The 16,472-nt window shown below is 42.6% G+C and overlaps 1 protein-coding gene across 3 annotated transcripts in view; it reads left to right on the plus strand.

Moving 5' to 3' along the window:
* The window catches only part of LOC147235054 (coiled-coil domain-containing protein 148-like), a 30,464-nt gene that overhangs the window by 8,920 nt on the left and 5,072 nt on the right, over positions 1–16,472 (plus strand). For all 3 annotated transcript variants that reach the window (XR_015106073.1, XM_086145861.1, XM_086145860.1), the window contains 5 exons: positions 2,540–2,635; positions 2,764–2,939; positions 3,567–3,705; positions 6,759–6,965; positions 14,769–14,909. Coding sequence is in view for 2 of the 3 variants with exons in the window: in XM_086145861.1 (XP_086001987.1) it covers positions 2,540–2,635; positions 2,764–2,939; positions 3,567–3,705; positions 6,759–6,965; positions 14,769–14,909 (759 nt within the window). In the remaining variant the exon portion in view is untranslated. The remainder of the gene's footprint in view (positions 1–2,539; positions 2,636–2,763; positions 2,940–3,566; positions 3,706–6,758; positions 6,966–14,768; positions 14,910–16,472) is intronic.

The raw sequence follows: 16,472 nt of genomic DNA on the forward strand, positions 1-16,472 counted from the left end.
CAAATAATCCTATTTTCAGACATATTGATGACATGTCTTCGGAGATTGCAAAAAAGTGTTCTGGAAAAGTTGCACATCAGTGTGAAATTTGCATTGCAACTTGATGAATCTACAGATATTAGATATATTAGATTTCACACTAAGTAAATTGAGACTACGGTTTCATTCTAATTCGTTCAAAAATGTTTTTTGACATATTTATTTGGTGGTGTGCCGTGTGATTTTTCTGATGTAAAATATGTGCCGTGGCTCAAAAAAGGTTGGGGAACACTGGTATAGATAATAAGTGATATCTATTTCTTTTATTAGTCCAATATTTTGTCTCTCTTTGGCTTTTGTGCGTCCGGTCGCTCACTTTGGAAGGAAAAGCTTACCTTGATAACCTCATTTAATTGTTACAGCTACATAAACGTCATCAAAAATATGCCATGAACCGCCAACTGACTTTTGGGGGAAACTAGACTCCGGCTCGTTCACCCAAAGATTTAAGTCCGCATCGCGCCGCGTTTTATTCATCTCTTAGCCGGCTCCAGTCCCTAAGTCACCAATTTTGCTTTTGACTCGAGAGGGGGCTTTTTGCAAGCTCCGAAGAAGAATGGAAAGATTAAGAAGTAAGCGGGGGGTTCTTAAAAAACAGACCATACTTGGAATGAACTGCCTGCCAGACATTTTGTCTTCTCTGTGTGGCTCACTCATGCTTATTTCTTTCCCATGACCCCCCTCTTCTCCTCCTGGCCCACAGCCTTTACCCACCTGAATGCTTGGGCAAAGTAGAATCAAATTCACCCGGCCGTGATTCCAGTTTTTCTTTTTTTTTTCCTTTTTTTTATCTTCGTCTTTGTTTTTGTTTCATGTCCATTTAAGAAATAAATGAATATTTGCTCCTCGGGGGTTCTCTTTTAATTTTAAACCTTTATTGGTCACCACCGATGGGTGCAAACGCGCATGAAAAGAGTTGGAGTTGGTAAATATTCACGTGTGGAAATGAAATTCCAGAACATTTTCCTTTAGCTTTGGGTAAATATTAATGAGATCACGTAGTTTATCTAGATTAAGGAATAAGATTATTTTCCAATTTTTACGTAACACACAAAGTTTTTCCAACCCTGACTCCAGCTCATCCAGGCAGCCTTCACATGGCCTATCTGGGGAACAGGTGTAATGGTATTCTTTATCTCTCAAATCCTCTCTAGGATCCCGGTGTGGTCCTTTCCTTGCTGAGAGATGGAGTTATTGCGGTCTGTCCTCAATCCCATACCCCTTTTGTTGCAAATGCATATTTCCCGCTTATGTTACAACGCCCTATCTTACTATCTCGAGAAATACCGATGCCGTTCTGTGATGAATCGCCTCGGCACAATATGAAGTTATCAGCCGTAAGAACACGGGTCTTTACGATGTAGTGAATCTCAAATGTCACGTTGTGTGAGTGCGCGCTGTATTCGTTCGCACCGCACATTAACATTAACCGACACTGGCTGCGGAAGCCGTAGCGACAGATAAATGCGAAATATAGCTGACATCGCATTTTGCGAGGGGGAAACGGTTTGGTGTCGAAAAATCCGCTTTACATTCGAGGCAATCCGGGGAAGATGGAACACGTCCTATGTAAAGATCGCGGGGAAACAACTCGTCTTTAGCTCGTTTGAATTTCAAAATTTGTTTCGGGGGGGAAAAAGCGTTGATTTATTTTCATGCTCAATTCAAATGCCCGGTTCTGTCCTTAAATGTTTTTTCAACCCTAATGCTTACGCCTGTCACCGGGAACATATTGCATATCAGCAGGACGGAGCTCATATTGGGAAGCAGAACCTGAGAGCGGAGTCACTTCTGACCAGATATGGCCATTCAGAGCCCTTCAGTCTGGTCCAAAATACCCGATCTCACGTTCCCTTCGGTAAACCACGTGTCGGTACTTGCTTCGCACAGTTTCTGAGGACAATTTATTCTCTCGCGTATCCTTTCATTGTCGTTTTGTTTGCGCTTGTCACTCTGTTGTTATTCTGCAGCTTAGGCGGGGGGGGGGGACGACTCAAGTTTGTTTTTTGAGGAACAGATTGTTTACTTAATGGTGTGTTTTGTGTTTGTTCGATAGTTGCCTCGTGAACAGCTTGTTGTATTTCTTGAATGAGCGCCTGTCATCCATCACAGCTTTCTACACATTTTCAGACTTGATAACATCTCTCAGTAGAGCTTTTCTGGCTATTATTGAAACTATTACATTTACAGCAGGGGTCCTCAAACAAAAATTTGAAGGTAAAATTCTCAATGAGTCACTGGAATTGCTTCAAATTCAGCTTGAGGGCTTGAAGTTGCTAGATTTGTCACAAATTGCCACAAAAAGATATTTTTATGTTTGCTTGCAGAGCTTTGTATGTTTACACCAACATTTATAACCCCCTGCTGAATCCCATCATGGCCTTAATGATTATTTTCCTCGAAAATGTTTGATTTTGGAATTCCCCCAAAGACGGCTTCATTTCTATAGTGTCAGACTACATCAAAATGTGCCTTTTTAAAGACCTTTTTTATCCAACAGATACATTTTGTGAAGGACCAGCAAGACAGGATAACCGCAAAACTCCAAGCTGAGCGCGCGACTTTGGAAGACGACGTCACGGCCCTTGACGTCGAGGCAGGTTTCTCAGCCTTTCGCGTCCTAGCAAATCAAATAGTTCTCACCAATCCCCGTACGAGCGTCCGAACGAGCGATCGCCACGCTAGGTCGCAAAGAATAATCCAAAAAAATGTTGTTCTTCACAGCAATATCTTGTATCAGATCAGCTGCCAGCAGCAGAGAGTGTTCCAGAGGAGGTTTTGGAGTCAGACTGCCCCTTCCCGGAGCTGAAAATCTCTCTGATCGAGGCCTTCCAGGCCCTGTCAGAGAGGTACCAGAGCAGGCTGCAAAATCTTCAAGCGCAACTGCAAAGAATTGACAAGTAGGCCCAAAGTTTTAAAAGGTCTGACTTTTCCCGTTTGTTTGTTTTTCATCCGTCTATTTACTCACATCTTACGATTCGAGCGCTCTCTCCGGCAAAAAGTCCCTCGCTGACTGACCCTGGCCTATTCTTGTAAGAGACAGAATTGTTCTCTGTTTTCTCTCCGAGCAAGACAGACGGGGACACGTTTGTAGTTTTGCACATCAAGATTACATTACATTACATTACATTGCATTTGGCAGACGCTTTTATCCAAAGCGACTTACAATAGAGGACATAGGGACTGCAAATACACTTGCAAATACAAGATGCACAGGAAATATACAGAACAGTAAGCTTGGGTTAGTGAGGTTTTTTTTTTGTTTGTTTTTTTTTTGACAAAGACATACACAACATTGTCCAAGATAAAGAATATAATGCTCTGCGGTGGATTCTGAGGCATATCGAGTCCCTGTCCTTCTGTCACCTGCTTCCACTCAGTTGGAAGTTGATGGTATCACTTTCAGAAAGACCTCTCATAACTACCTGATGTTTGTTTTTACCGATGACGTACAATTTACAAATAGACACCAGGAGCGCTTTGCTCTGATGGTTTATGGGATGTATTGCCTTTTGATTCCGGTCCAGATCCTGTGGCTGGAATGCAGATGACCACCTACGGTTCCAGTTCGTATTGTCTCAGTACACTCATGACATACCGGACCACAGAGCACTGTGCATGGACATGCTTCAAAGACTCTTCCCTCAGAAAACTCGGCAAGAGCTGGTAATATAAGAAAGAAAAAACACGTTTCATTCAGTTTTTCAACCAACAATAATATTCTCTTCTTTTTTTTTTTTTTTTTTTTGCACATGATGTGCACTGATGGTTGAATTAATCAGAGATTTCAGTAAAAGGGTGAATACGAGCCAGTGAAAGGATCTTAAATACAAATAAAAGCCCAGCTTTCAAAACTTCACTTTGGTCAAAATATGATTTTTTTTTTTTTTTTTTGTCGTTTAGAAAAATGAAAGTAGTAATGATTATCCTTCTCAATGTGTAAGATCTTTTTGGGATTCATTTTGCCAGTAAATTACTTTCCGTTATGCATATACCGCTGTAGAGGTTAAAGATTAAGGTAATATTAATGATTTTTTTAAGCAATAGCAATCTTTTTATCCAAGCGAGTCTGCAGCCTGGTGGCAATACAAGAGCATTTTTAATTAAAAAAAAATCATTTAACACAGGAAATAAGTGTACTTTCAGACCTATTGGGTTTAAATCGTACCTGCAGATTTCAGATGAACGCTGCGGAGTAAAGGTATGAGAGAAGTGTAAAAAAGAAATAACAAAGCAAAGAAAAAGAAGCTCAAATTTCCCTCAAGTACGGTACTTGTTGTAAATGTACAAAGTCGCTTTCCACAACGGTGTAAATATACACTCGTCACATGTACACACTCAATGTGGAAAGTCTCTTTTAGCGCCTTTATTTATCCTTGAGGTCTCAGTGAGAGCTATGCTCTCTTTCAGGAGACGTTTACTCGTCTTCACAATGGAAAGCAAGCACAGTCTGCTGACCGCCGAGGAGTCAGACATTAAGTGCCCTTCTCTTCGGTAAGATTTATCCCCCAGGGAATCGGCGGACAGCGTTTGGAGAAGCCGGCTCGCCGGATCGGACCGGGTAGCCGAGTGCCCTTTTAATTTCCTCCCTTGATTTGACCGCGCGCAAAAACATAGATACTGACACCCGCTTAAAAACGGAGCTCTCCTTCCCAGTTTTGAAGCCTCCCCGCAGCGTCAGCCCCTGATCAATGTAGCTCAGCGCCCTGAACCGAGAAGACAGATAAGCCCGGACAATGATCTGCTCAGCACGCCACGGGATTTGCCGTGTCACAGACTACGGACGGCTCGCTCAGACAGCCGCTTAGCTTCACCATGACAACAAGCGGCCCTTCTCTCCTCTCCCGCCCTGCGCTCGGAGACCCATCCTCGCATCGGTTCCTGCTGGGCGCCGCGTTTAGAGCTGTGATCGCTCAGCTTTGGGGGGTTCGAGCGGGAGGGGGGGGGAGAAAGACGCTTCTCTTGCTTAAACAAGAGTTCCTGATAAGATGCAACGCTGACTCCACGCAATTCAGCTCGTCATAAATGCCGATAATTAAGGCGGCTTGTGCTCGATGCGAAATTAGTATGAACTGCAAATTGGTTCGCTGAAACCCCCGCTGATGAAAAACAAAGTGCTTGAATACTGTTCTGGGATATCTTTTTTTTGTTTCTTTAAAAATTCAGTATCAGAAAACCAACAAGCGTGTCATTGATTAGCATCCAGCCGCGCAAACAACGCGGTCCCAGCTGAAACGGGCCTCCTCGTACCCGAGCTCGTTCCAAATAAAAAGCCTTACCTGTTTAACGGTATTTTTGATTTTGAAGCGAGATACAAACGGCGCCGTCCGTTATCATTTCGTAAGACAGACCGAAATTGAAGGTCTAATGTCGCGTCACCGTTTGAAAGGCCAGGCATACATTTTATATCCTTCCCATTTGTGCAGAGACAGCTGGGGAAAGCTTTTTCAAACGCTTTCAGCGGTAACAAGATTTTACAGGAATCTTTCCAAAATAAAGAAAAAAAAGCGTGCATCTCTTGCTTAATCCCAGCATTACAATAAAATAATTTCTAATATTTGCTTTTTTTTTTTTTGCGATTCATGAACACATGAATGTCTCTGCAGAATGCTACATCTTATACAGGTAGACGTGCGCAGTATATTTTTCTTTTTAATGCTTTTGAATAATTGAATTCATTCCTCGCGGTGCTTCATCAGGCTGAGCGTGGAGATCCCCCCCTGCTGGACGCGGCTACTTATAGCCTATAATGACTTGCGTGACCTATCCGTGGCCCTTATGGCCTTATGGCTGCAGGGACTTCATAGTAACCCCCCCCCCGCCCGTGATGCCGTACATCCGTGGTGAAAACAATTTATACCTCTTACTTGGTCTGACTAGATCAGGAAACCGTTTTATATCTCTCACCGATGTACGGGTCAGTTTTTATGAAGACGTCTTTCCTTACAGACGCTTTAAATGTACACTGCGTACAAAGCGTGGCAGATGTCTCCCCAAATAGAGTATCAACGTCGTACGCGTGCACGGCTGCAGCGGGGTAGCGACGCCAGATGCAAACCCTTAAGCCGAAATGTCACGAAGACGGCGAGGCTCATCGCGGAGAGTGAGGAGCAAGGGGCGGATCTTCCTCAAGTTCTACAGTTTTGCATTAATAAACAAGATTTGCTTCACCGCCTTTGGCACTTCTGTTCCATCGGCAGGCCTGTCAGCTCACTCATTTTCAGTAAAACCGGTCAGCCGTCAAATGCCTTCCCACCATCAGTTAGCTGCTATTAGCCCATAGATGAATATCATTCCCTCTGTTCCATCGAGGCAGCCAAGTGATGCAGCCTCTGTGAGCGCTGACACAATGATGAATAGCTTACGGCAGCCCTCACACAGAAAGGAACTGTTTTCCTTCAGGACATTTTTTTTTCGGCCAGAAGAGAGGGGATCATTTTATACACTGAAACGGCAAGATCTGACTAAAAAAAAAAAAAATGTCTCTGCAGTCTTGCTGCCGTTATTGCATAAGTCTATCATGTAGGATTATTATTTAATTTGTCTTTGCGAGTCCTCACATTCGAGTCGGGATGTTTCTCGTCTAGCACAATGGCTTTTCTCGGTTTGTTTACTCGTCCTCCATCACTCACCGGTTGATGTATCGTATTTTTCAAATGTTTGGTGTCGTCGCCCGTATGACCGCGCAACCAACACCTCTGCCTTCCGTGTCCCTCAAGAGCGAGCACGAACGTGAATGGGACGGGCAGCGTTTCACACAAGCGCAGATGAGCGCGGTCACCCAGCAGTGGCAGCGAGACCAGGAGGACCTGCTGGCTAAAGCCTTGGTCACCCTGCAGGAAGCGAGGATTGCCCACCAGGAGGAGCTGGAGCTCCACAGAGACCGCCGACACCAGCAGGACATCTGCTCGCATCTCAAAAACAAGGTTAGTAGCCGGTACACCTGCACTTTGGGAGATCTGACACATCTCAGGAACTTAACAACTCTGTGAGATGGTCCTTTTTACGTTGGCGAGCACAGTTCCACGCCTGCAACTTAGATTTAATCGAGAAATGGGTGAATAACTACCTTTCTTTTGGCTGTGCGAGGAGGTGTCTGTGGTCTTTTCCCCATCATGTGTTACCTATAAGGCTATAAATCTACTATTTAATCGAACCGGGTTTGGGACATTAAGCGTGACGTGCAAAACCTCGGAGGAGAAACTCCGACTCGAGAGGAGACGCGAGAGATGTACGCGGGACCGGACGCGCAGGTGTCAGCTCGTGTATCATCCGACAAGGCCGAATAACACGCCGCCCGACAGCGTCGTGAACTCCCGCCGCCGCTCGGGACGGGCGGTTAATAAGAACGAGCGACTAGACAGAATCTTGCGAACATGATGTCACTGTCTCCAAGGAACGCTTGTTCACGCTCAAACAACCAGAGAGCTACTCTTGTAAAGTAATGATTGATGATTGATTGATTCCCCGCTGTATGAATTTAATTTGTTTTGCTTGTCAAGCACTTGAAAAATGGTGCTTAATTCTCGCGTCTGATCGGATAACAACAGACCGAGAGGCCTACGTGTAGTTTTGTCAACTAACGGCGTAAGTAAGAGATATCCTGCAGTAATGTTTGTTATTTGTTCTTTAAGTCCGATGGTGTTAAGATGTTTTTCCTCCTTGAATCTTTTCCACACCGCAGAGTCCAAAACTATGGCTTACGTAATGCTTAATCACGGACATCTGCCTCCCCTTTGCTTCCAAATACTGCGGAAGAAAACTAAACAATCGCTGTTGCAAAGACGGGATTGTTAGATATTTAATAGCATGTGCATGTAAGAAACATTTTTTTTTTTGTTTTCCATCTAACATTGCTTTTGAATGTAAACCAACTTTTCTGCTACTTTAATATGAAGTGTTTATTATTCATGGTCATTTGAGTTGATCAATTGGTTGCTTTTATTAATTAGATATGACATACAACAACAACAGCAACAGAATCTTTTATTAACCCTCATATTATGTTAAGGGTCAAATTGACCCTTAACATAATATGAGGGTTAACTCAGTGATATGTATGTATCGAATGAGACACACCTCTTTTATTTTAGGCTCGCTAATCTGATTTTAGTATAAATTACAGTTTCGCTCATGGGGTTTTACACTTTGTACAACCACAGACGTACGATAGATTGCACATCAACAAAACATTGCAACGAAGCCACGATATGTTGCATCTTTTCAGGAAGTAAACCTCAGACACAACGTATCCGCGACGTATCCTAAAGCAGAGTATCTTGAAATGTCACAGAATGAACCCCGAGCTAAACAACCTTCCCTCCGACAGACACATTTCTGTTTTTTGAGAAATGTGGGATCTTACCAGATTTACCCTGCAGGTTCTCCTCCGGTCTTCCAGAGACATGAAGGGAGAAGCTAGATATCCTCTTTTGGTACATGTTTTAATTTCTATTTAGCATATGTGTTTTTTTTTGGTGTGTTTTTAAGCTGATCATACTTCACCTTTTTAAGTAATTATAAATTATATTTATGGACAGCGATCATTTTAAGTTTTGTTTTGACACAAAGGACCGTCTTCACATAAACTAGCAAGGACTATATGGCAGTCTAATGTAATGTGTGTGTGGGGGGGGACGTTCTAGATAGTAGAAATGATGGAATACCTTTTTATATTTCTAAGGATACAAGTACATCTCTGCAAGCATTTTCTTAATGCATTTCGAAAACAGTAATAGATTTTGACTTCCAGTAAATTTGGTAAGCCTCATAAATGTAATGAGTTTGAGTCAGCCAGGCAAATAAGAACACGTTGGCATTTTCATTCCCTTGGCTTTTTTTCACACTGTCATATATTGTTGATGCAGCCGTGTACACATATTTGGGTTTGGAGGGGGGCTCAGATGGATGCCTGTTTGCATCGAATCTTTATTTTCTCTGCCCTTATCGTTCGTGCACAGCAACAGAGTGGCAGGAGAAGATGGATTCTGCTCTGGTAGCATCTGGCTCTGAAAATGCTTTGTTTTCCACCGTTGCTTCCTCTGACCTAAGGAACTCTTTTATTTGAATCTACCGAGCTGCGTACACCGCTTTGGACAGCACTCGTTTTATTCTCTTTTCATTTCATGTATTGCATCTGCAGGTTAATATAGTAGCGGTAGTTACAGAACTGACGTTCGATTGGAGCAAAGCTGCCCGTCTAACAACGCTTTTATTGGATTCAAGGTCGGGCTAAACAACGTATTTAGGTCTCGTCCACTGTAACATCATTATTTTCCATTACATGCACTTGGTAATGTCTTATTTTTCATGAGTTATGAGCCAAAAATGAGTTTACATCTATGTACAGTGCTCGAAAGACCTCTCCATTTCCCCAATCAATAACGCAGCTATTTCTTGTATTTTTACAATTGCCGCAACGGCACGTCCCCGTCTTCATAACTCCTCACACAGTGGGTGCTTGAAACACATAGCTAAGAAAATCAGTTAAAGTGCAAAGTGCATTTCAGCAACCAAAACATAATTTTCCCCCCAAAAGTGAATCATGCCACTGTAAATATAGCACCCGCTCTCTCCCATAATTCTGTCAAGCCGTGTGGTGTTTACTGAAAAAAAAAAAACAAACCCGTAACATTGCAAAATACACACTATTTGGCTCCCCTTCCTGTTATTTTCAAAAAAAAAAAAAAAAAAAAATCTTATCAGTTGGTCTGCCTCACAGTAGATGTTACAGCCGAGTGTCGAAATTGGATCCGTGTTTTCTGAATTGTTAAAATGCAGCGCACGTACGCCGAATGTTTTGCAGTTATGCGGACTCTTACTGGTGGCCTTTTGTGTCAAATATTCAGAAAGACGGTTTCTGTCCCATAATCTGCCGGTGTGCTTTCTGATATTCACCTTCTATGACACAAGCAAGTAACATGATCAAAAATATAATCTCTTTAATTCAAAACATGCTTTTGACTAACCCACGTCAACACACACATTCAGCCGCCATTCTTGCGATGACGTCTGTCATCAGATGTAAATATCCTGCAGTCGAAGAAACACTTTGTTATTGACGGTTCGCGGCATGAACAAATTAGCCAAGAGTTTTATACATTTTTCAACTTCAATGCCCAGAGCAAACATATTGCATAATTATACCATTATTATTATTATTATTATTATTATTGTCTCTGATGGTGTGTTGTTGCTGCTGTCTATTATTCGTGGGTGTCTTGCTATTGTCTGTCTTCTGTCTCTCTATTTATTTTCATATTTATTTGACTTTTTCAGTATTTCGCATTATCACTGTTACGCTGCTGTGACAAAGGAATTTCCCCTATGGGGATCGATAAAGTTTATCTTACAATTTTTTTTCTTTACGGTACTTTTTGACTGACTTTTCAAACCCATCGCATTTATTGTTTACCGTTTTCCTTATTTTCGTTACATCCCACTACATATTTTCGTTAGTTATGGGCAACACCCGACTTCAGAATGCTGTTTGTTTAATGATTTACAAGGGAAATGTCTCCATAGTAACAATCAGCGTGGAAGTTAATAAATAGTAAAGAATGTTTTTTATTGATAAAGCAGAAAGCCCACTAGAGACCATGCTTTTCTGGCGTATTTTGAATTGTTTTGGTCAGCGGCAGTTTGCTCGCTATGTATCCCACTCAGCTTGTTTTGCGGGACATGATGTTGGAAGAAATCCAGCGTAATTAATGCCCGAGTTCGTTTATTTTTCGGGAAGATGGCTTTCGGCCTTCTTCCACAGCCCGCTTGTTCAAAATCGCACATGACGTACCGTAACGCTGCTTTTCGCGAGTCGTCGATATCAGAGCGGGTAAGACGTTTTCGCTATCGTCAAAAGAACTCAAATGATCAGTTTGTTCTGTATCTTCCTTTCTACTGTAATTATGCAGCTATTGTTCTTGGCGTCATTGTTTATTCCAGCCTTTCTATTCGCTTTCTTTTCGTCTTCGATCCCAGGCATCTTTGACGAGCAACCGTGTTTTCCTAAATGAGTAAATAAGCCCGCGGGGACGGCAGAATGTCGGGACGAAACACAAAAACGAGACATCGGAAGAAAAGAGATTTTATTTAGAGTATATCTTGATCATTACTAGGAAGAAAACAAACATTATACCAGATCAGCTCCTGACCTGATGAACTTCCTGCATTAATGAGTGTTCTCTCAGGGTGCCCTTGTAGGGAAATAGTGTGGGCAACACAAAATGTCTCAGCTGACAACTCTCTTAGAGGCTATTTGCTCACGTGTATAATTTTCCTGCCCTTATCGTACCTTTCACGGATGTCGGGGAAAAATCCTTCTCAAACTCACCGTTGAAATGCAGCAGCAATAAACACATGGCTGGATTTTTTTTTTTTTTAACAATCACGTTTTTCTTGTCTCGCGTGTTATTAACTTCACAAAAGACCGACGCGTTCATTGCGAATAAATAACATTTCGTCCGGACTGCGGCTTTCGTTCTCGGAGATGCTCTTTTATGTTCGCGTGTTTGTTTTTGTTTTTTCGCACGGGTTTCCTTCTAATCTGAGTCGTCGTTCCTCCGTTATACATCTGCGGTCTGTCAATTAACACCGGCGGTAGAGAGTCACGATAGACCTCTGACGCCTCCTGACAGATGACATCGCCGAACAATTATATTAACAAAGGCTGCGAGCAGGCTGCAGCTGCCAGATAATAGGCTATCGTTCTATTGTTATTGTGACATCTCTGTCATATTTCTACGCTGCCGTCGAACCGGCCGCCGTTCCATTTCTCTTTGATTTCACCGCAATTTAGATTTCAGTGAGAAATGACTCCGCTGAGCATCGCTATTTCGCTTCCTTCGGCTCCGTAAAATACCCTTGTTTATCATTAGAAGTCACAGGACGCGCTGGATTCTCTCAGCGGATTCCTGCAATAAAAAGATGATTTTCAGATTTCTGTGTGAAGTTTTATTTTTTTTTCTGCTTTGTAGGAAAACCGATATTAGTCTCTTTTTCAAACCAATTCACCGGGCCGTGGGTTAGAGCCTCTGAGTCACTCCGGCATCTCGGCATCAAACCCACGGCAATCTTATCTGGGTCAGACCGGAGCCTGATGGATAGGTCAATTATATGTCCTTGTTTTCCTGCTTTCTCTCCCCCCTCCCTTTTTCCACGGGAAAAGATCTTTTCTCTTCTTGATTGTTACTTGCTCTCCTTCCACAGAACCAATACTCGACTCCGTTGCGGAGATTGAGAAATGTCGGTGTCGCGACTGACATGAGGCGATAAAAAAAATTCTTCCGGGCAAATTTTCATCGCTCACATCCTTGATAATTGTGTGTTTTACTGGCAGAAATAAATTGAAAATTAAGGGTGTTTTTCTATCTATACTGATTATTTGAAGCTAAAATGGGGGATTTGCTAACTAATTTCGGGACAAGGTGGAGAAGGTTTGGAGCGTCCGTGTCCTCCAAGGGTTTCCTTCAGGCCTGCAGGAGGTTCACCGGATACCAGAAGTGCCGAGACTAGTTACCTAGAACACGGGTCGGAAACCCGCGTCTCCGAAGCCGTATGCGGCTAAATTATAAGTATTTAATTGAAGTGTATTTTATTTGTGTTAGTTCCTTTTTTTAATTTTATTTCTAAATTGGAAGATTGTGAAATATTAAAATGAAATTATATTTATTATTTTAGGTCACACTCGCCGAGACGCCGTCAATTTGTCGAGACTTTAAATCACAGGTAGGCAAAATATGAAAAAGCTATATATACAGTGGTACCTTTATTTTAGACATCAAAAAGTAACTGCGGCTCCCAGTGTTTTCTTTTCTGTGGAAACCGAGTCCAAATGGCTCTTTGGGTGTTAAAGGTTGCCGACCCCTGACCTAGAAGTAACACCAAGTCCAAATTTTTCTTTTGTTTTAATGTAAAGGAGAACAGGTGATGTAATGAAGTGTTACTTTAAAAAGTACATAACGAACAACCTGAGATCCATCAAGAAAAGTAAGTGTAATTTCAACAACACAATGCCTCAGGTCTGTCTTCTCAGTTCGCCGTGCAAGAAACTTGCTGCGTCCACACCGAGCATACAGGTTTCATATTAACCAACAGATAAGAAGTGGTCCATTTTTCTTGGAAACCCTTACACTTCTGTCCACTTTTCTCTTTTTTGACAACCACGTCTTGCTGATGAGGTTGCCGTGGCCAACGGAAAAGCAGGTCCTTTTCAACGATTGCTAAAAAAGCTATTTACAGACATGGAAGCTGCATTGCTTCCATGTGCGGTAAGGAACTGCTTATTTATTTTAAACATTTTTTTTCAAATTGTAGATTTATTCCACGGAGTAGAGTAGACTCCCTGGCGGGCCGGTTTCGGCCCGCGGGCCGTACGTTTGACACCCTGGTTTAAGGGAAACCGCAAACATGCTGTTGCATATATTTTTAACACACTTTGCTGATGAGGAAAAATGTTCATTATAGCATAAAAGATGAAACCACATGGATACAGTCACAGCAGAGACTCCAGCCGCACCTCCAGTCTATAAATTGCACCCAGATTCAGTGAAGTCGTGACCGAAATAGAATAGAGATCGACAGATGGATGGCATGTCTCCTTTTTTTTCCCCCGCCGGTCAACTCTCCAGGTTTTTATTTATTCTTATTTTCTATTTCTTCACCTTTATATCCAACAAACACGGAGTGAATGCCTGTCTGTTGATAACGTGGGACAGTTCAGTGTAATTTAATCCTTATATCACTGTCTGCTATGAATGACTCTATTTCACAGTGGTTTAAACGCACCATAATTTTAAGGAAAATTGTGAAAATTGGATGCGCATCGGATGTATAAGATAATGGGTTCATCAATCGGAACCTTATCTCATACGTATTGCGCGTCCGGTCATTTTCTGTGAAGCCGACAAAAAATGAATTCTTTATGAAATGAACTTATCCGATTCGATTTTTTTTAAATAAAACATTTTAAACCCTGCTGAATTTTCCACTTCCGTTGATAAATAGAGGGAGTTGGCGGGATCCTTTCCCTGTTTGCTCTTCAGGCAAACACACAGCTGCAGGTTTTTCCCAGGCAGACATCAAGTATGATGGGCTGGATGATAGCGCCGGTGCTAATGTGTGTGAGACTGTTTTAATTTGCAGTTCATTCCTGCGGGGATTCCTAAGCTCTCCTATGATGGATCTGTGAATCTGCCTTCCCGGTTGGAATGCATCACTCTAATACCCTGCGAACCGCAGAGAGGCCGCTGCGTAACCAACCTGTCACTCACTCGCTTACCCCTCGCAAAGCGGGTGTGAATGTGTGTGTGTGTGTGTGCGTGCACGGGCGCTTGTATGTTTGGAGCGTGAATGTGTGTTCGTGCTTTTCCGGGTTAAGCGGCAACTGTCCTGGAAAACAGATATTTTTGGTCAGAATCCAAAGAGAACCTTGGCGGACAGCTGAGGTTTTTCCAGATATAGTTTGATGTATTTTGATTTGATTCACGGTGGAAAGTTGGATTTCGATTCGATTCCGACGATTTCTGCGGAAACCCATAAATTGCCCGTATGGGCCGGATGGGACGGGCGCGTGAAACACGCTTTCAACAACCCTTTCACACATTTTAGCATCGGCTGAATTTCTCCCCGTTTGTGTTTCTCACGAGACGGTTGATGATGGATTAAAAAAAAAAACAAACAACCCTCTCCGGTGTGTATCGTATGTGTGTGTGTGTGTGTGTGTGTGTGTGCAGCTGCAGCAGTGGCGGGCCCAGCAGGAGGAAGTGTCCAAACTGGAGGCGGCTATCGCGGCGAGACACGAGGTAGAAAAGGACACGATGTTAAGGAGGGAGCAGGAAAAAGAAGCTGCCCTCAGGTCGCAACAGAAAGAGAAAGTAAGCCTCTTTTCGTCAAAATCGCGAAAATCCGATTCGCCTCGAACCCATCGGCCAAAGTTACATTTAATTAACGTGTAAACTGAGATGTTTTATTCCACTTTTCTCCCAAGATGAATATAAAACTTTGATTCTTCAGCACTACCTCAAACTGAACAGATCTAACAGTTTGTCCCCACAATATGTTTTAAAGAAACTCATTCAAGGTTCAACGTCTGTCCGACGTCGTCATTTTTATATGACGTACATTAGACTCAACATACTTAATTGCAGGCACACGTGGACCTCACAGTGAAAGTACGCTTTTATAATTATCTGGGAATTTATTTGCAGGATTGAGTTAGTCCTCCAAGGAACGACTGCAGGAAGGAACAATATGTGTGTTTCACTGTTTAATCAGCTCTCTCCTCGGGGGGGGGGCTCCAAAAGAGCATTGGAAACCTGAGACACTGATTAATGAGACCATTTAGGCAACATTGGATTCCATATAATTTCACACAATAGTCTGGCAGACAATGAAATATCATCTCATTTTCTCTATTTACATTTATCTGATTTCAGCTTCGCCGCGATCAATAGGACATGACAATCCTAACGGTTCTCTTCCATGGCATTTGTCTCACGTCTCACAATGGCAACACCTTCAATATGACCTCATCAGAAGCTCGAATAACTTTACCGCGACAGAAGAAGACTCCCCTCTTTTGTGCTTGTTTAGCATCACCTGTCAGTCAAAAATTGACACCTGCGCTACTGGAATTAAGCATCAATGCCAGGCTTTCAATAATTTAGCCACAAATTTGGTTAGCGGGGGGCTTCGCCTCACTCCTCGCAGCAGCAGCATCACTCTTCTCTGACGTTAATATGGCAGCCGGTTGCAGCTGTTCTTTTAATTTGTTGAATCATTCAAAAGAGGCCGACTCACGGGACTAGACCACCCCCGTTGTCTTTTTGATGCTACTCAGACTTGGGCTTCTTCCAGTGCGTTGTTACAGGACTGTCTCCGAAAATTAGAATATCGTGATCAAGTTCTTTATCTTCTGTAATGCAATTACAAAAACAAAAATGTCATACATTCTGGATTCATTGCAAACCAAATGAAATATTGCAAGCCTTTTATTATTTTAATATTGCTGATTATGGCTTACATCTTAACCCTTGTGTTGTCTTGCGGGTCAAAAGTGACCCGCTACCATGTTTAGCTGTAGAAAAAACACCCTAACCTATTTTTTCCATCTTGAAATTTTATGACTTTTCCTAAAGAGACCCCATAATTAGAAAAAGTGATACTTCTTTTTTGTTTATGTTCCCATGTGGGCTGTACACCACTAGGGTACAAAGATTGTCTTATGGGTCATTTTTGACCCGTAGGACAAGGGGAGAAGTATGTTAGACTGGTGCAGGACATGTATGCTAGCTGTGAGACACTGGTACAGTGTGCTGTAGGGGCAACAGAGAAGTTCAAGGTGGAGGTGGGACTCCATCAGGGATCAGCTCTGAGCCCCTTCTTGTTCGCGATGGTGATGGACAGGCTGACAGATGAGGTTAGACAGGAATCCCCGT

Source organism: Fistularia commersonii, chromosome 4 (assembly GCF_037954325.1).
Source record: "Fistularia commersonii isolate RoL2024-O1a breed Wild chromosome 4, RoL_Fcom_v1.0, whole genome shotgun sequence".
Taxonomy (NCBI): domain Eukaryota; kingdom Metazoa; phylum Chordata; class Actinopteri; order Syngnathiformes; family Fistulariidae; genus Fistularia; species Fistularia commersonii.